Source organism: Bufo gargarizans, chromosome 6 (assembly GCF_014858855.1).
Source record: "Bufo gargarizans isolate SCDJY-AF-19 chromosome 6, ASM1485885v1, whole genome shotgun sequence".
NCBI lineage: Eukaryota > Metazoa > Chordata > Amphibia > Anura > Bufonidae > Bufo > Bufo gargarizans.
The window spans coordinates 156,153,168-156,176,381 of record NC_058085.1 but is presented as its reverse complement, the minus strand read 5'-3'; the positions used below and the strand labels follow the sequence as shown (position 1 = coordinate 156,176,381).

The 23,214-nt window shown below is 41.6% G+C and overlaps 1 protein-coding gene across 1 annotated transcript in view; it reads left to right on the top strand.

Moving 5' to 3' along the window:
- The window catches only part of GBF1 (golgi brefeldin A resistant guanine nucleotide exchange factor 1), a 163,527-nt gene that overhangs the window by 124,953 nt on the left and 15,360 nt on the right, over window positions 1-23,214 (top strand). The window contains 16 exon segments of the mRNA XM_044299256.1: window positions 47-170; window positions 1,335-1,460; window positions 1,921-2,003; window positions 9,406-9,642; window positions 9,918-10,011; window positions 11,086-11,262; window positions 12,049-12,113; window positions 12,531-12,654; window positions 13,248-13,319; window positions 15,346-15,440; window positions 16,833-16,986; window positions 17,864-17,965; window positions 17,967-18,087; window positions 19,652-19,812; window positions 20,189-20,435; window positions 21,923-22,116. Of these exon segments, the coding sequence (XP_044155191.1) occupies window positions 47-170; window positions 1,335-1,460; window positions 1,921-2,003; window positions 9,406-9,642; window positions 9,918-10,011; window positions 11,086-11,262; window positions 12,049-12,113; window positions 12,531-12,654; window positions 13,248-13,319; window positions 15,346-15,440; window positions 16,833-16,986; window positions 17,864-17,965; window positions 17,967-18,087; window positions 19,652-19,812; window positions 20,189-20,435; window positions 21,923-22,116 (2,176 nt within the window).

Sequence of the window (23,214 nt, the reverse complement as noted above, 5' to 3'; positions counted from 1 at the left end):
TGAGAGATTACCTCAAGTATTATTTCATATACTTTATTCCATTCAGAACGTTTCAGTTCCAAGGCTTGAGACTTGATGAAGGATTAAGACTTTACCTTGAGGCCTTCCGTTTGCCAGGAGAAGCACCTGTCATTCACCGGTTACTAGAGGCATTCACAGAGCACTGGCTGGTAAGGGAAAGATATTGGGGCAGATTTACCAATAGTGTTGTACTTTAGGCCTCATGCACACGACCATTGTTGTGGTCCGCATCCGAGCTTCATTTTTTGCGGCTCGGGTGCGGACCCATTCCCTTTAGTGGGGCCGCAAAAGATGTGGACAGCACTCCGTGTGCTGTCCGCATCCGTTGCTCCGTTACGTGGCCCCGCCAAAAAAATATAGCCTGTCCTATTCTTATCCATTTTGCAAACAAGAATAGACATTTCTACAATGAGCCGCCCATTCCGTTCCACAAGTTGCGGAAATCACACGGACAGCTTCTGTTTTTTGAGGATCTGTGGTTTGTGGACCGCAAAAAAACGGAACAGTAGTGTGCATGAGGCCTTACACTGTCTAAGAATTTGAATCACAGTCTTAACGTTAGACAAATTTACTCTTCTGGTGCATGGACCTTTGTGAATTTGTTGTATCGTAAATCCTGCACCAGATTTATGTTAGAATTTTATCCATGCACCAAATAACTGTCTAGTCTAAATTTACACTACCTATAAGTTGGCATAGTTTTACTCCAAAAATGCACCAAACTTTGGCATATTTTTGACACAGAGACCGCATTTAAGGTATGCCCCCTTTCTGTCGAGGTCAAACCCCTTTCTAGTGGTCATGTCCACTTGTTGGCTGTGGTGGAAAAAGCTTAGAAAAGTGTGTCAAATGTTTTGTAAAAGTGACGGCAGTTTTTTTGGTGCAAATTGGTACATCTTAATCAATCTGCCCTACTGGGCACTATTGAGCTCATGTATATCAGTTGTTTTATAACTGAGCTGGACAAAACGAATGTATGTCATTGCACTTTAGTGCACCGTCCAGGATATGTAGCTTGAAAACGTCAGACAGAAAAACGCTGCAGACTGCGTGTTTGTCTGGTACTAGGAGTCATCCGGTTTCAGAACTGATGCATCGGATGCCATGAACCTTCCCATAAAAAACATCTGATCAGTTTTGGCAGCAGTTTCCCTTCAACATTTCTGTACTGTGGCAGAGGGAAACCGAAATGGATATCCGGTCTTATGGGTTACTTGTTCACTGTGGGGAAAAATGACACAAGTGGGAAACATAAGATTAGCATTTAGTGTTAACAGTTTACAAGTGCCGCATATTCTCTTTCCCCTTCCCAGAGATCGAATGGGACACCTTTTGCAACTAGTGACGCCTGCTTTGCATTGGCATATGCAGTCATTATGCTTAATACTGACCAACACAATCACAATGTCCGCAAGCAGAGTGTGCCAATGACTCTAGAGGTGAGATTTTTTTTAGTTTTTTTATGCTTTATACTAATTTTGACCTTTAGTTATTGCTGATCTGTAGTCAAAATGTTTTGTGGAGGCACAACCTTGTGGGAATGCAACAGAGAGTATATTGGAAATTGTATATAACTTTTCATCATACAATATATAATTATTTACTGAAACCGCAATTGTGGAGACTTTTCTTTTGTGTCTGTTATTACCCTTGTCACATAACTTCACTATATCAGCGATTGCTCAAATACTGGCTGGGCGCCTGGTCCTTGTGCCCGTTGTGTCATACCTCCATTTCAGTGGACGAGGTCCTCTTTTCCCTGTCTCATTGCTTATTTGCATTGTCATTTTATTTGTTTGTGACTTCTTTTGCTGAATATGTCGTCACTTTATCGTAAAAGTGATCATCCCTAGTAACTTAAAATTCTGCCTTTTTTATTTTTTTATCTTTAATCCTTAGGAGTTCAGGAAAAATTTAAAAGGTGTCAATGGTGGGAAAGATTTTGACCAAGATATGCTTGAAGATATGTACCATGCTATCAAGTAAGTTGGCACTCATGTCTACCTGTTGTTATTCCTACAATTCATTTTATGGATGTCTTCTGCATAAATATCCATTACTGGACCTGTAGGATATATTTTTACAGGTGTATTCTGTCACTGGTCCTAAGTCGGCCCTTTTAGCATTAAATGGGTTTTCTCACTTCAGCGATTTCCATTTATCATGTAGAGAAAGTTAACACAAGGCACTTACTAATGTATTGTGATAGTCCATATTGCCTCCTTTGCAGGCTGGATTCATTTTTCTATCGCATTTTACACTTTTCGGATCCAGGGGTTATGACCACCACTGCAACCCAGATATAAGGGGACCAGGTTGGTATCTGCTGCTCATGTGTGTCTGTGAGTGCTCCCACGGTCCTGGCCACCAGAAAGGCTGATGCTTTTCCCTATAGTGTGCAAGCACGGCCACCACTGCTGGATTACCGGGTGGACGTAACCCCTGGACACAAGAAGTGTATAATGTGATGGAAAATTGAATGAAGGGAACAAAGAAGGCAATATGGGCAATCACAATACATTAGTAAGTGCCTTGCATTAACTGCGTCTACATGATAAATTCCATTTGCTGAAGTGACTCAACCCCTTTAAAGCTGTTTTCCGGGATTTTGAATTTAATGACCTCTCCTCAGTCATCAGTATCTGATCGGTGGAGGTCTGCCACCCGGGACCTCCGCCAATCAGCTGTTTGAGAAGGCATCGGTGCTCCTGTGAGCGCTGCTGCTTTTTCTGTGCTTACCCGACACAGCGCTGTACATTCTGTAGCAGCTGTGCTTGGTATCGCGTTCTGCCCCATTGAAGTGAATGGGGCTGAGCATGATACCAAGCACGGCCGCTATACAATGTACGGCGCTGTGCTTGGTAAGCACAGAGAAGGAAGCGGCTCACTCGAACAGCTGATGGGCGGGGGTTCTGGGTGTCGGACTCCCAACAATCAGATACTTATTACCTATCTTGAGGATAGGTCATCAGTATCAAAATTCCAGAAAACCTTTTTAAGGGTCTAATAAAACAGATTTTTGTGTGGCCTCTTGGAGCAGATGAAATAAAAAACAGAATGATGGAAGTCAAAACACCAAAAGCTTTGTAAAATGGGATTCAGCAGAAAAGCACCTTTCTAGGCAAGATTGGAAAAGCCTGTTCTTTCATGTTACTTTGTTGTTACTAGCAAAGGGATTGTGCTGCGAAAAGCGAGGGAATGTAGGTCCAGGATATTACTTGCATATTGTAATATTTGAGATTGTGTTTATTTCCTTTCTCGTTTGGACTCCGTAGTCCACATAAGCAGTTGATCAGATTTCTGTTAGTTCTGTTCTGTCGTCACTGCACCTTGTCTAGCTGTTAAGAAGCCAGGCTCTTTCAATGCTCACAGCTGTTTATAGGCAGCCAGGGCTTAAGAAGTGCTCCGAAATCCAGTCTGCTCAGTAAATCCAACACCAGAGACTTCAAAGCCCGGGGGATTACCATGCTCAGGAGACAGGATGTGATCTCTGGCACTCCTCTGCTTTCATTTCTCTTTTTCATGCTAGAAGCTTTAAGGAGGTCAGTCTCGGAATGTCTTGGGCCATGCACACACTTTTGCACTTTAGTACAGTGAGTGACCGCCTGTCCGTAGGTAGCGCTGGCTTCCAGAGCTCAGTGTGAAAAATGAATTCTTCTTGAGCAGTTAAAGCTACTGTGTTGCATGTGAAGGTATAATGCTAGTGAAGTAGCCACCTACAAGTCAATGTCATTACCACAGTACGTACAAAACATACAGAGGATCGAAATTTCATATCTCACTCAAAACCATGGTATAGCCTATACAATTTACAAAAACACAACATATAAATGCATGAAAAATTAAAAGAGAATCCGCAGCCTGTGCAAGCGCCGCCATGCCGGTTCTGGATGTGGCTGCTCCTTAACCCAGAATCCCTTCACCTCCGTGGGGGGAGAGGTAGAGACTGGGTTGGGAGGCTGAAAGCTTGGATGTCTCCCTGGAAGTTCAGAAATAAATTTCCTTTGCTCCTTGGAGACTACATGAAATGCAGGCAATATTTTACAGATAGACCATTGATTTATTATAGCTGAAAACTTAGAGGACCTTTCATGTTTTTTTTTATTTTTTTTATTCTAGATACCTTTATTTGCGGGGTACCCCCTGCTGATGCTGCCACCCTGCCTGTTTTGTTTTTTAAAAGATCACTAGTACGCCCCGCTGTGCCCCCTGTAGTTTTCCCGCTCAGTATGTTAAGGGTCCATTGACACGTCCGTGTGTGTTTTGCGGATCCGCAAAACACGGACATCGGCGATGTGCGGTCCGCATTTTGCGGACTGCACATCGCCGGCACTTAATAGAAAATGCCCAATTTTGTCCGCAATTGCAGACAAGAATAGGACATGTTCTATTTTTTTTCGGGAACGGAATTGCAGAACGAAATTGCGGATGTGTGAATAGCCCGTAAAGCTCACCTTCTCACCAGCGGGGCAGGGCAGGGTGGCAGGCTGGATTATTTCATACACAGCGGGTTTTAAAAGCTACATTCACATACAGTGTATTCCATTCTGCTACAAATGGAACCTGAACATGCCCCAAGGCTGATTTCACCTCTTACTGAGGATGGGATGGTGCTCCAAACTATTGATGCACCCTAATCAAGAATAGTATTAAAGGAATTTGTAATGTAGATGGGCACTCATACACTTGGAATCACATGGGGATATTCTTTTAAAATTTATTACACGCTGAATACAATAGTCAATAAATTGGTAAGAACAATATAAAAAAGATTGCAAAAATTTAAATACTAAACGGGCATGGACACTAAGAGTGATGATCCAGCATAATCACTTCTATGGCTATATGCAGCATGGTGCTGGAGGCTAATAACTTAGATGATGTAGTGTAATGATGTCAGTATACGGATCAGCATGTTATCTCTCATACATTACACAATGGACCATCAAATAGTGATCAGAAGAATAGGTAAAGCCAAAAGGTGGATGTTAATGTCACTTGTTCCTCATCTCAAACCAAAATGTAGAAACAGATGAAGGTGATATCAATAAGATCTATAGGAAATACCCGCTTTAGAATCCGAATATCTGATGTTGCTGATTAGTATGTAACAGTCAATTGATGTCCGCAATATAGTGTGGTTAATATTGGCAGTATGGCAGTTATCAGATGCCCATATTCTAATAGTTATTATAAGTATGTATTCCAGAGAAAGGATGTTGGTATAAATGTATATTCCAGAGAGGACTCTATTATATTGCAACAGCTTTGTTTATTTGCTCATGAGGGCTATTCGTTGTGCCCTATTGTTTTACATATATTATACTCACTGTTGTGTGAGGTTCGTATCCATTTGTGGCGTCCCACGTGGTGGTTAGGCTGGCAAGCTTACCTCCATTGATATAGTATGGATGTTAGAAACAAAGGTTTTAACAGTTTCTTAGGCTACTTTCACACTTGCGGCAGAGTGATCCGGCAAGCAGTTCCATCGCCGGAACCGGCAATCTGCATCCAAACGGAAAGCATTTGTAGACTGATGTGGATCTGTCTTATAAATGCATTGCAAGTTTGTCATCCGGAGAAACGGATCCATTATATATTTGCTTCACATTTTTAACGATCTGCGCATGCGCAGACTGGAAGGACAGGTCCGGCATTGCGGTATTTTGAATCCCAGATCCGGCATTCAGGCAAGTGTTCCGTTTTTTTTTGGGCTGGAGATAAAACCACAGCATGCCGCGGTATTATCTCTGTCCTGAACAGCCAGTAAGACTGAACTGAAGACATCCTGATGCATCCTGAACGGATTTCTCCCCAATTTAGAATGTATTAGGATTAAACTGATCAGTTCTTTTCCGCTATAGAGCCCCTAGGATGGAACTTTATGCCGGAAAAGAAAAAAACGCTAGCGTGAAAGTACCCTAACTAAGTTAGTTGCAATGTTTACTCGGCGGCTCAGCTGTCCCGATCAGTTGTAAGATGATACGGTAGGCTGTTTCTGAGCAGTCTATGTTCCGCGTCTCCAGTGTCCTAATAGACAGAGCTATGAGTTCCGGAGTATAGGCAGCGTGCGTCCTGCGTATCCCGGGTCTTTCAGGCACTACTGGTGAAGAGCAAATGGTTATCGCCTCTTTCTGAATCCAATAATTATCGCCCGAAGCTGCATGCCTTATCTCATCTGTATTTTTTAGCGCTTCACTGATCTTTAAGTGTAGGGTTATGTATTATATTAATTATCATAATCAATGATGTTCATAACTCCTGTATCGAATTTGCAAGTGTAAAACATGCCAGACTCGTTTCGGAGTATCTCCTTACCCCTTCATCAGTGGCTACACTTGCGACAGAATGGCTGCCGAATTTATACCTTTAGATCTCAGGACAAAAATCGCATATTGGAGTCCATTGCGGTTTCTATGCTCTTTTTTAGCTGGGGGCAGATCTAGTGCTCTGGCATAGGTACATAGACAATATTATTTTCATTTGGCAAAACGGAAAATCACAATTACAAATATTCTTAGATGAAATCAACAACAATCAGTACAATCAATTCTTTTCATCTAACATTAACAACAAATATACAGAATTTCTAGATTTACAAATGACTACAAATGGAGAATCAATACAACTGTAACACTTATCAGAAACCCGTAGCAAAAAAAGTATTTCATCTTGTTCTCAAGCTGCCACCTACCCAGGTGGCTACTCAATATCCCTCTTGGACAATTCCATCGAATTAAACTGAACTGTACCAATAGTAAAAAATTGGAGGAAGAAGCCATCCAAATGAGGGAACAATTTATGGGTACTTTCACACTGCATGTCTGACTTTTTAGTCCGGCGGCCTCGCTGTGCTGCGCCGGAGCTCCGTCCCTGTCCCCATTATAGTCAATAGGGACAGAGCGGCGGCACGGCGAAATAGCGGCAGGATGGCTCAGACAGGGTGAACAGTCTGTTGGATCCGTCCTGCCGCTAGTGTGAAAGTAGCCTAAGATGAAAAAATATCCAGAAAAACTGTTAGATAATGCACTTTTTTTTTGCAACAAATTTAGATCTAATTAAGAAGAAACAAGAAAAAGAGACACTTTGTATAATTTTGCCTTATAATGTGCAATTCAAGACCATTAAATGCATCATAAAAACGGCATTGGAGGGGGGGAACCATATCGCAAGAATGTCAAGAGCAGAATCCAGACAGATCTTCGATTTTGGCAGTCTTTTACCAGATGGACCGAACTCTGAGCTTGAAATTTTTTGGTTTCCTTTGATCGATTTGAGCAGGTGCCCCCTTACCGGCTAGGGATCGGAGTCAGGCTGTTCACCAAGGAGGGATCACAGTGCTGGTAGAGGGCCCCCGTTTCCTACACTTCTACCAATTATACGTAACGCTGTTGGGAAGAGCCATATCCTGAATACATCCAATTTTTCGGCCATATGTATACAGAACTCCCCTAGAAGAATGGAAATAATACTATCAATATTTATCCTCTTTTTCAAAATTGATAAATTAGATATATATTTTATATATCTCACTTCAGTTTTGTATATAGAAGGCATAAGTTTGAAATATATTTTTATATTGCCATATGTTTATATTTTATATATTTACTGTTGACGTAATGTGTATCTTTTGATGGATTTTTAAGTAAAGCAAAATATATTATTATAAATAATCTATTAGAATGATGCTATAGTTGGTCTAGTTCAGGGGTACACAACCTTTTCTAGTTGGGGGCCACATTGTCAGACTGATGGAATCCCAAGAGCCGAAAAATAAAAGTTAAAGGGGTATTACCAACTGAAATACTGTATTTATTGCATATTGTACATACAGTATATACTATAAATGTCTGGTTACACCTCCAGGATTCACATCTAATGGGAGAATACATGAAAAATGCATGTGAGCCGCCACAAGACATAGACATAGACATACATGTCTGTCACCAGATGATTGGGGGCCGCACAGAATGATATCGAGGGCCGCATGTGGCTCCCGGCCGCAGGTTGTGCACCCCTGGTCTAGATACTATACAGCAAAAAACGCATTCGTAACAGGAACAGGAACCGCAATGGACTCTGATATGCGATTTTTGTACTTCTGAATCCGGCCCTATTCTTCCATCTATCCTGAGATCTAAAGGTATAAATTCGGCAGCCATTCTGTAGCAAGTGTAGCCAGTGATGAAGAAGTAAGGAGATACTCGAAACGAGTCTGGCATGTTTTACACTTGCAAATTCGATACAGGAGTTATGATCATCAATGATGTTAACAATGAATATGATACATAACCCTACACTTAAAGATCAGTGAAGCGCTTAATTGAAAATACAGATGAGATAAGGCATGCAGCTTCGGACGATAATTATTGGAACCAGAAAGAGGCGATAACCATTTGCTCTTCACCAGTAGCGCCTGAAAGACTCGGGACACGTAGGACGCCGAGTACACGCTGCCTATACTCTGGAACTTATAGCTCTGTCTATTAGGACACTGGAGACGCGGAACATAGACTGCTCAGAAACAGCCTACCGTATCATCTTACAACTGGCTTGACCTATACCTCTGATCACTATTTGATGGTCCATTGTGTAATGTATGAGAGATAACAGGCTGATCCGTATACTGACATCATTACGCTACATCATCTAAGTTATTAGCCTCCAGCACCATGCTGCATATAGCCATAGAAGTGATTATGCTGGATCACCAATCTTAGTGTCCATGCCGGTTTTGTATTTTAACTTTTTAAATCTTTTTTTATATTGTTCTTACCAATTTATTAACTATTTTTTATTCCGAGTGTAAAAAAATAATATCCCAATGTGATTCCAAGTGTATGAGTGCCCATCTGCATTACAAATTCCTTTAATATTTCCGTCCGGGTGCCATCAGTTTAGGATGGACATGACCCAGACTGAACGCTGACCTTTGTTCCCTGCCAGGAAAATCGCTGCATATTCTACCTTTTGTACGTTTTTCCTGCCAGACCCATATGTTCAATTCAATCAAGAAGCGGTTAAGTAGGTTAAGGCTTGACACAAGAGAATAACTGATACCCTATATTTTAAGTAGCGGTTAAGGCTTGACACAAGAGAATAACTGATACCCTATATTTACAAGTGGCGTCTTCATATTAAAGAGGTTTTAGAAGTGCACAATATTGATCGCTTATCCTCAGATAAACAGGTGGTTGGAGGTCCACTCCTAGCACCCCCACTGTTTGATTGGGCCATGGCAGTGTAGTCGGACCCTCGCCAGTCTGATGTTGATGGCCTATCCTAAGGGTAAGCCAATCATATTGTAAAGCCAGAAAACCCCTTTAACCTGAATGCCAAGGTTTAAATGAATCCTTAAGCCTATATGTTGCCTTCTTTCTTCAGGAATGATGAAATAGTAATGCCCGAGGAGCAAACGGGTCTGGTCAAGGAAAATTACATGTGGAATGTGCTACTGCATAGAGGAGCAACACCAGAAGGCGTCTTCCTGCATGTAACACCTGGAAGCTATGACCATGATCTGTTCACTATGACCTGGGGACCAACTATTGCTGCCTTGTCATATGTGTTTGACAAGAGCATGGAGGAGACCATCATTCAAAAAGCCATATCTGGATTCAGGTAATAACTTGGCAAAATGGCTGCAGGTAACTGGGCTGAACAGCAAAAGTAGCCAAAACTATGCCCCTTCTGTAGCATCACTAAGAGCTTCACCTCTCATACATTTTCCTGCTCCCTGCATTCACGCTTTAGCTCTCTCACAGAATGGTGCAGTTGGAGAAGGGTTTAGCTTGATTTGCTTACATTAGCCTAACATCTTTCTGAGGATTGGAAGCTGACTAATTTTTAAGTTTGCCTATGTTTTGTGCACTAAATTCCTTTCTCTCACCGTTTAGGAAATGTGCCATGATATCTGCACACTATGGGCTGAGTGATGTTTTTGACAATCTGATCATCTCTCTCTGCAAGTTTACAACTCTTAGTAGTGAGGTAAGATCTTAGTCTTGAGATTTGTGATAATATCACAAATGCACTTTACATCATCCTATGTAACAACGGAAAAATAGCCAAAAAACAAAACTAAAAGCTATTGGCATTTTTCTAATGTGTCGCCTTATTGATTGTCACTTCTACAGTATTTAGTCAATGACTGATTTTATTTATTTTATGCACTTATAAAGCGCTACTATATTCCGCAGCGCTTTATAGACATTTTCATCCAACTGTCCCCAATGGGGCTCACAATCTAAGTTCGCTATCGGTATGTCTTTTGGAGTGTGGGAGGAAACCGGAGCACCCGGAGGAAACCCACGCAAACACGGGGAGAACATACAAACTCCCTGCTGATGTTGTCCTTGGTCAGGTCCGAACCGATGACTGATGTCATTAAGTTGATGTTAGACATGCTAAGAAAGTAAGATTTGGACGGCAGATGATGCAAAGCCACCACTGATCACAAGAATGGAGGTACTGTGCCCTTCTTTGAATGGAGTGGCAGGTTATGCATGTCCATCAGAGATTGCCAGAAGTAGCCAAGTACAGTGCTGGGCTATTTCTAGCAGTCTCATAGAGAATGAATAGAGCAGAAGCAGACATGCATGACCTGCTATTCCATTCATATCGAAGAACATAAGACCCCATTCTTGAAATCTGTGATACAACTGGACCCCCACGGGTCAGATACCTACCCCTTATACTTTGGGGAATATTTTAAAATATTTGCTCAAACCCTTTAGCAATTATGCAAAAATGTCAGGAATAGTGCATTAAAGAAGAATATGGAAGATACTTGAGGTGGTTGTAACCAAGCCGTTGAGTTTTCAGGTCCTGTAAATATTATACGGTAAAAGGTAAGGCCTGGTTGGTTTGCAGAATGGCTCCCATGAACATTATATACAGGGGGGAGAGTATTTGTGTTTCTAAATATGGATCATATTAATAGGACCACAGTATATGGTTTTCTCAGCATTGCAGAGAAACATGGTTGTTTTTGTTCTGTACAATAGAATTTTATAATTAACTTTTAATTTATTTGACTCATTAGTTCTTTTTTTTTTTTTTTAGGCTGTAGAGAATCTTCCCACTGTTTTTGGTAGCAACCCTAAGGCTCAGATTGCTGCCAAGACTGTTTTTCACCTTGCCCATCGGCATGGAGATATTCTACGTGAGGGTTGGAAAAACATAATGGACTCAATGTTGCAGTTGTTCCGGGCTGAGCTGTTGCCTAAGGCCATGGTGGAGGTGAGCAGTTTGTATTCATGTGCTAGCGCAATTTTCAGGAGTGCATCTTTACAGGAAATGTGTCACCAATTTTTTTTTTCATGCCAGTTAAAAACCAGATATCAACACGTAACTTTTTTTTTTTTTGTCCCCATTTATTTATTTTTTTATTACATATTTTTTTCCTTGACATGATTATTGGGGCTGCCATCTTTCTTGACCATTTAGAGATTTGCTTTACAGCAGCTAGATGGGCCACAGACGCAATGGTCAGGATGGGACCTCATTTACTTCTGTGACCTGTGCAGAAGTCAAGAGGGAGTAGATAAGCTGTGAAATCTCCTATTGTGCACAGTGAATCCTGTGTTAGCTATACATAGAGGTGATATGTCTTTCTAATCCTGCTTGTAATGATAAGCAGGTAACTGCAGCAAAGTGATATTTACAGACCAAGTAATGGCTTAGTAGCCAGTGTGAAAATTTACGGATTTTGTGGTTTTTGTTTAAATACAGATATTGATATGGAACATAAAAAATAACATCACCAAAATTTTTTTAAATGTTAACATGAAAACATTATTTAATCAATAGGTCATTTTTTGATGACACATTCCCTTTAACTAACTTTGGGATTGACAAAAGCCACTACAGTTCATGTGGAGTTTAGGTTGTGACAGTTTTATACTGTAAAATAATGACATTAATGAAAGCAATTTAAAAAAATAAAATTTTTTAGAAATACACCATTTCTTTATATGATTTTTATTACAATACTACTGTGTGCTCAATTTTCAACTTGCATTTCAGTCTGAAGACTTTGTTGACCCCAATGGAAAGATTTCCCTTCAGCGAGAGGAAATTCCTGCCAACCGGTATGTGAAATTTCATAAAAACAATTGTGAAGGGCTCTGTATCGTTTTGTACAAAACAAGATGTGGAATATTCTGTATATCATGTCTTTTTCTATATAGTGCAACTTTCTGTAAATTTTGCACACTTCCTAGTGCTGCTTCTGTAGGAAAACAGTGTACGATCCCTTGTCAAAATCAAGCTGCTAGACTGCTGCCTATACCCCCGCCAGATATTAGAGGGTGATGCTGCAGTCTGCCCCTCAAGTAAATACCTGACCGCGTAGAACATGGCCCGTCCACCAGAGTTACAGAGCAGCAGCTCTGAACTCTGGAAATTATGTCTCCAGCCCTCTGTTAGGGCATATGTACAATGGTTGCCCAGTTTAGAAGCATAAGGCAGACCTTAATTACCCTTTTTTTTTTTTTTTTCTCCTTAAGTGGGGAATCTACAGTCTTGAGTTTTGTCAGCTGGCTGACCCTCAGTGGCACAGAGCAGTCCAGTCTGAGAGGGCCTTCTACTGAAAACCAGGAAGCAAAGAAGATGGCCTTAGAGTGTATTAAGGTAAGTAGCAGTAATTGAGGCGGTTCTACCCCTACATCATAAGTTTGCTTGGGCTACTTTCACACTTGCGTTCGGAGTGGATCCGTCTGGTATCCGTCCAGAACGGATCCGTCTGCATTATATTTCTGAAAAAAATCGAAGTCTAATTGCATTGAAAGTCAATGGGGGACGGATCCGTTTGAAATTGCACCATATTGTGTCAACGTCAAACGGATCCGTCCCCATTGACTTACATTGTAAGTCTGGATGGATCCGTTTGGCTCCGCACGGCCAGGCGGACAATAAAACGCTGCAAGCAGCGTTCGGGTGTCCGCCTCCTGGGCGGAACGGAGGCAAAACGGAGCCATACTGATGCATTCTGAGCGGATCCTTATCCACTCAGAATGCATTGGGGATGTATGGATCCGTTCGGGGCCGCTTGTGAGAGCCTTCAAACGGAACTCACAAGCGGAGCCCCGAACGCAAGTGTGAAAGTAGCCTTATTCATGCCCTTTTGGCAATACAGCTTTTCAATTTCTAAAGAATTGGAATCTGTTGCCTTTTATTTTCCCCCCATATAATTTTTTTATTTTATTTATTTTTTTGCATTGTAGCTGTGTGATCCAGAAAAACTGATCACTGAGAGCAAGTTCCTCCAATTGGAGTCTCTGCAGGAGCTTATGAAGGTAAATAAATTAAGATTCCCTACTTCTCAGCAGTGTTAATGACATGCTAGTTGCACATATGGTCTAGTTGCACATATTTTTGGGGCTTTTTTTATACCCAATTCTTTGCCGGGGCGTGTTTAACCCATAGGATACCAGATATCTGGGACAGAAAGCCCAGCGCCGTACAGCTACAGGGGTCCGGCAGTCACTGATATCTGGACCCCTGCTGTATGCGCCCACATCGGTGAAATGCTTTATTATGTAAAACTGAAACAAACAACCAAAAAAAGTCATATTTGGTATTGTCACGTCCGTAACAACCTGCTCTATAAAAATACTACATGATCTAATCTGTCAGATGAACATTGTAAATAACAAAAAATGAAAACTCTGCCAAAACAACTATTTTTTGTTATCTTGCCTCAAAAAAGTGTCATATAGAGCAACAAAAAATCATATGTACCTTTAAATAGTACCAACAAAACTGCCACCTTATCCCGTAGTTTCCAGATATGGGGTGTTTCTGTAAACTACAGAATTGGAGCAATAAATATTGAGTTTTGTTTGGCTCTTAACCCTTGCTTTGTTACTGGTAAAAAGATAATTAAAATGGAAAATCTTCCAAAAAGTGAAATTCTGAACTTTCATCTACATTTTCCTTTAATTCTTGTGGAACACCTAAAGAGTAACCAAAGTTTGTAAAATCAGTTTTGAATACTTTGAGGGGTGTATTTTCCAAAATGGGATCACTTTTTTGGGAGTGTCTACTCTAGGGGTGCATCAGGGGGTCTTCAATTGTGGCATGGCAACTTAAAATTATCCCAGTAAAATTTGCCCTCCAAAAACCATATGGCATTCCTTTCCTTTTACGCCCTGCCGTGTTCCCGTACAGCAGTTTATGACCACATTTGGGCTGTTTATGTAAACTGCAGAATCGGGGCGTTTGGCTTTTAACCCTTGCTTGCTTAGAAAATTGCGAATTTGTCTACATTTTTGGTAAATTTGGTATTTTGTTTTATAAATAAAAATTAAATATTTTAACTCAAATTTACCACTGTCATGAAGTACAATGTGTCACGAGAAAACTGTCTCAGAATGGCTTGGATAAGTAAAAGCGTTCCAAAGTTATTACAACATAAAGTGGCACATGTCAGATTTGCAAATATCGGCCTGGGATTTAAGGTGAAAAGTTGCCTCGGTACTGAAGGGGTTAATGGCTCAGCTACAAAAAGAGTTTCTCATTGTTGAAGATCCTCTGGACCCATTTGGAGACTAAACTTTTGTAATAAAGTAACTAGATATCTTGGATATGAATTGTCTCCGACCCCAGGCATTTGTACAGAACGGCAGCTTTCATTTGCAGCTGCACACCCGCTGGGGATCATGCAGCACAGCGGTAATTACCTCCTGCTTATCAGATATTTGTCCAATTTTACTAAACTGTACTAATACAGATAAATCATAAGCGCCAAAAGAATATTTTCCTGTGAGACATTGACAGCGTTTCTTGTTGAAAAGTAGTTGTAACTGTTCCAGATTTAGTAGCTGGCTTGGAAATCTGTCATATTAACACGGCTTAGTGCTTCACACTAATTTGCCAGTAGAAGGTTGCTAGACAAACCACAATACTTTGATACCAATTTAGCTTCTGTATTAACACTGCTTGGAAATGTTCAGCATATGGCAAGTCTATCCTAGTCCATACCAAGTACTTTTGTTAATCTGGAGCACTCATTACAGCCATCTTCATCGACCACTGGTGTGATTGCTCCACTACTGGATGGAGCCTGTAAGAATAAATGATTGTGGGAATTTAAACTTTTATTATCATGAGATAAATGATAAAAGAAAAATTTTAAAAAAGGAGAAGAATCTATGGCGCTCTTCATTTTTTTTAAAAGCCGCTACATAGGTAACAGGATGTGGGGCATACAGGCAACAGCCGTTTTGTCCACGTCAGCACTTCCTCTTGGCCCAGATAAATGATCAAATGATTACACTGGTTTCATGTCAGGTTCTTAAACGGAATTTCCTCTGTCTTTAGGCGCTAATATCTGTGACCCCTGATGAAGAGACATATGATGAAGAAGACGCTGCCTTCTGCCTCGAAATGCTGCTCAGAATTGTCCTTGAAAATAGGTGATAATAGCAGTGTATTTAAACAAGTGAATTTACCATTTCATTCTCCCAGACGTCCTTGATTCTCAAGCACCCATACCTTAATACTGTTGCGCCATAAAGACAGAAGATGGATCTGAACTGTTAGGAGAATTTCCTCATCTAACTGCAATTGGCTAGTCATAGATTTATATCCATTCTCATTTTACATTATCCAGCTTTGCACGGCTCCATTCACTGTGTTCAGCATGCATAATCTGCCTTTATCCTTCCTTCCAGCGAGAGTAAAACCTCATTCACACGTCCATGTCCGTGCTCTAATCTCTGAGCAGGTGGTCAGTGATGCATCCTTGAAGGATCCATGTTGGGTCTGTTTTTTGCTGTCCGTATTGCATCCGTGTATCACTGACACTTTTTTTTCAAAGCATCTCTTAATGATCCGTGAGACACGGATGGCATCCGTGAGACACGGATGGCATCCGTGTTGCATCCATGGTTTTTACTGACCCATAGACTATAGTGGACGTGATGGATCCGTGAACACAGACAAAATAAAGCATGCATCCGTGCTAAAAACACAGACCCACGGACCTTGCTAAAACACTGATGTCTGAATACACACATTAAAATGAATAGGGACGTGTGCTGTCCATGGAGAACACATACAGCACATGTCCGTGAAACACTGACGTGTGAATGAGGCTTTAGGACTAGAGGCCCTTCTTTCTCGATAATGTTGGGAGTGCCAGTTTGTTGAACCCCACACACTGTCTCTTCTATAACTTTACTGATTCACAGGTTTGAAAATGTTATAAAGGGTTTGTTGTAGGATAACCCCTTGGCTTATTATAATGCCCAATGCCCTGGAATATGCACAAATTCCAGATGATATACCATCTAGATTGTCATCAGTATTGTTTCAGTAGTTCATCTGGATGTACATGCATATTCCTTCCTTCCTGCATTTTCCATGCACACTCATAGATTATAATGGGCATATTTGGAAGCAAATACACACAAGGCTTGGACTTGCTGCATATTTAAAATACTGACAAAAATGTAATGCCCACGTGACTAGTCCTATTCATCAACATTGGCATCAGATTCTGGTTCACAAAATATGTGCCATATACGGATTTCAGTTACTGAAAATGGACACATTGCTTGATTCCTCCAAAAAAGTATCCCACTGTGTAATTTGTTTCAGTGGACACTAGGAGGGTACCTTACAAGCGGTTATTTAACACAAACAACCAATTTTTATGGTTTCAGGTTTGTTTCATCTGAATGGCTTTTAAATGCATATACATAATATAATGTTGGAAATGTTTTATCTTATAGCTTTTTTCATTTGAGAGGATTATTTTTTCATTTACTAAATCCCTCTCTCCCCCCCCCCCCCCCCCAATGCAGAGACCGTGTTGGCTGTGTCTGGCAAGTAGTACGAGATCATCTCTACCATCTTAGTGCTCACGCTGTGGAATACTGTTTCCTTGTTGAGCGTGCAGTTGTGGGACTGCTGCGACTTGCAATTCGACTGTTGCGTCGTGAGGATATCAGTGCACAGGTATGTCAGTGTCAGGTCAGGACTAGGCTCTTTCAATTGTGGTGGCAGTGGTGGCAATGCAGTTTGAGTCCTAAGGTAATGACCAAGGTGATGAGTGTCCTTTATGTCTGATAGATGAGGGTCTGATAGCCCACACTCCCACCCATCCGCCGTTCCCTGCAGCCTCTGTTGCTGGAACTAGCACTTTGAATGGAATAGGAAGCATTCAAAGTGTAGTGGCCATACTGGCTTACTGCAGCTCAGCTCCCACTGAAGGGAATGGCCTCTGATTACTTCCAGCATCAGAGGCTGCAGTGAACAGCTGATTGGTAGGGCGTGGGATGTCACATATTAATGACCTATTCTGAGGATAGGTCATCATTATCGGGAGCCTGGAAAACCTCTTTAGGACAGACTACCCTGTTATACAACTACCACTTGTTCACATTGCATTTCTGGACCTCAGAAATCGAAACATGATTTCTGGCTATGGAAAAAAATAAAAAAAAACTCCCAAGGACCGGTCTCAAGGGTATATTTATGCATTACTTTATTATTTGTGACTCAGCAGCCCATCGCGAATATGTCGCCCCAAATTATTCTTAGACCTTGTGGGGAAAGTTACTCTATAGATAATTAGTTGATGTCTTTGTTTTTTGGGACAGTATTTTGCAGCACGGTGATATTTAATAAAGTAATTAATAGGAAAAGAAGAAAAGTGTGTACTTTAAACCAATATGGTGAGACCAAGATGTATCAAATATGCAAAAAATGTTGCTGAAGAATTTAGATGCCTGTTAACAGACTCAATTCATGCGAATACATACATGTTACATGCATCCAAAGTAGCTTTCAGTTGCCTTTTAGAGACGTCACTATTTTAAAATCCTTTTCACAGGTTCTCCTCTCACTCCGTATTCTTTTAATGATGAAGCCAAGCGTCCTGTCCAGGGTGAGTCGACAAGTCGCTTTTGGCCTTCACGAACTGCTGAAGACCAACTGCTGCCAACATCCATTCTAGCAATGACTGGTACACTCTGTTCTGCTTGCTGGAGTGCATTGGAGCAGGAGTGAAGCCGCCACCTGCTCTGCAGGTGACAACCAGAAGCGATAATGATGCAGGTACGTGGAGGATGTGCTTTAATGAAATTCAATGCTCCGAGAGATAAGCAGCTGTTTTATGCCAGCCCTGAATTAAGTGAAGGCTAAATGAAGAAAATAAATATGCTGCAAAGTCCATTAATAAAATTAAAAGGGTTCAGCTGTTCTCCATGTTTACTGCCTGCATTTTTCAGGCTCGCTTTTTAAATCATAGGTAGTGGTAGAGAGGCACTAAGTAGATATAAAGTGAATAATCCGCGCCTGTCTGTGCAGAGGCTCTAAGCCATCGCAGATGAGAGTCCTAATTACCGATGGAAATCTGCACAGTATCATGTATTAGGTCTGCAAAATGTTTTTGTTAATCACTTTAATTTCTAGACTTCATTAATATAAGCAAGGAAACATTATGTACCTCAACAAGATGTCACAGTTTAATGAATGCATTCTTGAGATCTCTTGACCAAAAATAAATAAAAAATTACATCAATATGAAAACTAGGGAATAACGTCTAGGTTGTTTTTTTTTTTTTTTTTTGTCCCCCCTACATCTTGCACTGAAAGTACTAATCATTAGATTAAGGCAGGGTCCAACAACAAGGTGCAAGAAATATCAAAGAATTAAAAAATAAAAAAAGCATTATAATTGCCTGTTAAATACCTTGCCAGACTAATGCTGATGCTCGAGTGGTCCCCGGTCTTTCTTTACTTTTGCTGCAGCGATGACGTGCCTCAGTGGTGACGTTGGCATGTATAATACGTGACCGCTGAGGCCATTGATGGGCTGCAGAGATCACGAGGAGGTACAGCTCATAATTTTTGCAGGAAAATATAGACCGGTGGGGGCCATGGGAGTAGCAGGGTTAAATAGGATTTTTTTTTTAAATTACATTTCCTGCAGCGATGTCTTTGACATCCCCTTTAATTTGGAGAGATGGAGATATCACTAGCAGATAGTCCTCTGTATTTAGATTCCTCTTCAGCTGACAATCATTTTTTCAGTACTTGTGAAGAAGGAATACAAGTTGATTCCTCTTGATCGAGTACTTGGTGAGAATTTCTTTGCTAGACCCACTGATAAAATGTCTTATACATTACTACTCATATTTTAACGTTAATTAACAGCCATTTCTTTTAAAAAAATCCATGTTGTTTACTCCGTGTTTTTTGTTGTTTTCTAACTGAATGTTCTCGCCCATGAGATCTTTGTTCTGTACGTTACTTGTATATATTGCTGTTGCTGGAGGCAGTTTTAGAGTAGACTTCCTGTATCCTATGGGACAAGGACTGGACCCCTAGGAGAAATGTGAGTGTTACCACTTGCTCTTTTTTACGTATCTAGACGACCAGGGAATGTAAACTTTAACTCAAGGCCTTGGACCAACAAGGAATTCACAATTGACTGAAAAGGGCAAAAAGGGGAATACTTTATAGCTAGATAAGGTCCCAGGTAGACTGTTTCAGATCAGCTCATCTCCATTCTGTTCTGGTCATTGCTGGTGTTTAGGCCTCTAGCATTGAAGAACTGAAATGAAGCAGTGAGTCTTAGTAAGTTCCTCTCACAACTCAAATGGATTTCCTTCGCTAGGTGCTCTGTCTGACAGTGAAGTCTCCTCTTATCACGCCACTGATGTTAGCTTGGATCGTGGATACACCTCAGATTCAGAGGTATACGCAGAGCACAGCAAGCAGTCCAAGATGCACCGATCGGTCACTGACGTGGATGTGGTTAACAGTGGCTGGCTTGTGGTAAGCAGACTTATACCATTAGTGCACTTCCAAAATCAAGTTTACAGGATTTCAGCAGTGAATTTCTTTTACCCCCACAGACAACTGCAACTTTCTGCTTTATCCTAATCCAATATACATCAACATTATATAGCTATTTGCTATAATGTGACCGGGAGTGTACATTTGTGACTTGTGTCCTGCCCTGCATCATATTGGTTGTCAGAACAATACGGTTACAACTGCTTTCGCTCTGGACTGCTCTATACACCCCCCTCCAATTTACTAAATTGTATTAGGATGTTCCTGCTGAAGCTGGGGCGTAGAGAGCTCATGAAATGCTTACGTACCTCTTATTGTTTAACGTGAGAATGGTATGCCTTGTATTTCTATGCAGGTTGGAAAAGAAGATGTAGATTCTTCGAAAATGACAACAGCTTTGAACAAGCCAGGAACGAACCCTCTAGTAAACCAGTACAGTTTAACGATTGGTCTGGACTTTGGCCCACATGATACCAAATCCCTCATGAAAAGTGTGGAATCTTTGTCTTTTATTGTCCGTGACGCTGCACACGTCACGCCAGAGAACTTTGAGCTGTGCGTGAAGACGATTCGGGTCTTTGTAGAGGCGAGTCTTAACGGAGGTGTGTGTAAGTGTTGCTCAGACTTCTTCCTACTTTCAGACCAAATAGCTGTGATTTATTGGTGTGTGCTCTGTCCCACATGTAGAATTACAAACTATATGGTGAAGACCTTGTTCATGCTGTCATCAAATGCTTGAACTCTTAAGAATTGTGAACTCAACAGTATGGCACCTGAGGACCTAAAAACATGCTGACGTTTGCATTCATGGCATATGTATCATCCTAAAAAGGAGGATAAAATCAATTCAAAGTGGCAATTTTATAACCCATATAAACTCCTAATGCGCTTTGCATGTTGTCCTCGCCGTGCTTGATGTATAAATGGGTTGTACCAATGAGCGTTTTATAGGTAGTGGTCTAACCGCTGGGACCTCCACCGATCACATGAAGAAGGGTCATGTTTCCATCACGTAAATGGAGCGGCAGTTGAGCATGCACACTCACTCATTTCAGTCTCTAAAGGTCCAGCCCCCAGTGATGAGCTTCAATCTTGGTGCAGCCCCATTGAGCGTCTGGCCAGATAAACATTTTAAGCATAGGAAAAGGAGCTGCGGGGGAAGGAGAGTATTAGGCTGCTTTCACACTAGCGTTCGCTGGTCCGCTCGTGAGCTCCGTTTGAAGGGGCTCACGAGCGGACCCGAACGCAGCCGTCCAGCCCTGATGCAGTCTGAATGGAGGCGGATCCGCTCAGACTGCATCAGTCTGGCGGCGTTCAGCCTCCGCTCCGCTCGCCTCCGCACGGACAGGCGGACAGCTGAACGCTGCTTGCAGAGTTCGGGTGTCCGCCTGGCCGTGCGGATCCGTGCGGATCCGTCCAGACTTTCAATGTAAGTCAATGGGGACGGATCCGTTTGAAGATGCCACAATGTTGCTCAATCTTCAAGCGGATCCGTCCCCCATTGACTTTACATTGAAAGTCTGGACGGATCCGTACTAGGCTATTTTCACACTTGGCTGTTCTATGCTAAAAATAATGCAGACGGATCCGTTCTGAACGGAGCCTCCGTCTGCATTATTATGAGCGGATCCGTTCAGAACGGATCCGCCCGAACGCTAGTGTGAAAGTAGCCTTACATTTTTTACTTTAACTCATTCTGACGTTTTTATAAATGCGTGACTAGCCAGACAACCCCTTTTACATGAAATTAACGCATTAACTAACTTAAAGAGGTTTTCCAGGCTCCTGATTTTGATGACGTATTCTCAGGATAGATCATCAATATGTGATCGGTTATGGTCTGACACCCCACACCCCCACAGATCAGCTGTTCCCTACATCGACTAGTACTCGAAATGGAACAGCCAGCAGGGCGCTGTTCAAGATCTAGTGGCCATGCTGTGTTACTGCAGCTCAGCTCCTATTCACTTCAATGTCTATGCCTAGATTGATAGATTATGTATTTTCTATATGAATGTTGTCACGTCCACTTGTTTCCAGTCATTTAGTTATTGTCTGTGATTGAAAACTGTTCTTGTCACTTTCAAAGGGTGTAAATCACAAGAGAAGAGAGCTAAGAGTCACAAGTATGATAGCAAAGCTAATCGCTTCAAGAAGAAAAGTAAAGAGAAGGAAAATCTTGTGCGTCGCCCCAGAGTCTCCAATCAACGCCAGTACCGTTCACATAGTGATGACGAGGAGGATGAGACCGTGCCTGCCAGTTACCACACTGTGTCATTACAGGTTAGTCCCGACGTAAGTATGGCAGGCCTTTCCTCCTCCTTCATATCTTCCCGTTTGTTCTGAATTACTAAGTAGAGGGCTACTTGATTTCTTCAGGAAATGATTTCCATTTTCTCGTGTCAAATCTTGGCATTCAAAACCCAAATATGATAGCTTCATGATTTACATGAATGATCATTATTAGAAACAAGCTTGTAGCACAAATCCCTTTTGTCTCCTTCTGTGATCTGAAATAGTGTTTTCCGAGCAACCCGAGTTTTAGCCTTAATACTTTCACTGCCCTAGACCACCAGGGAACGTCTGTATAATAAGGTATCCACCAGAATGTCTGACTGCAGACATGCACTAGGTGAGGACAGCAAATCTCCACCACCCTGTGTCACCTGGTTATCAGCCCATCATCTTATCTCTCCATATGTAACTAGGTCCCAGATACTAATGCTGCTGTGAAAGACCAGCGTTATTCATGCACTATGTCATTCAGAAGCTTAGTACACTATTCCCATAAACCAGTAAGATTTGTGCTTTGGTGGGAGGGAGAAGAGTACCGTTATCATGAGGGTTTGGTTAAGGGGGCTTTCCCCATCTCATAACGTCATGGCATATCTCTAGGATATTCCATCACTTTTTGATCAGTGGGGGAAGGTCTGACCCTTGGGACCCCCATCAGCTGTGCTGGGTTAGTGCAGCACAGCCACATTCAAGTGACTTGATCCGACCTCCAGCTAGGGGCTGCTGTGTGGGGGGAAATTGTGAAGGGGCTGCAATATGCAATCCTAGCAATGTCATCACTTTATGAAATGCGTTGGCGTAAAATGTATTTGTTCCTTTAAATAAATTTCAAATAACCTCCTATGTGCTCTCACTATATAGGATGATGGCACATTTATCTGGCATTTAGATAATTGTCTGGCGTAAAAGAAGACCCCTCATCTTGGCTCTTTTTGTTAGGCTGCAGGTAGAAGGTAGCACTCGATATCATTTCTGTTTCCAGCATGTGATTCTTCTCTTTACCTGTGGGTCCCGCTGATGATACCTGTTTTCTTGGCTTCTAACCAGTATCCCTGCCATTGCATGGTGTTCCATCATTTCTCTACT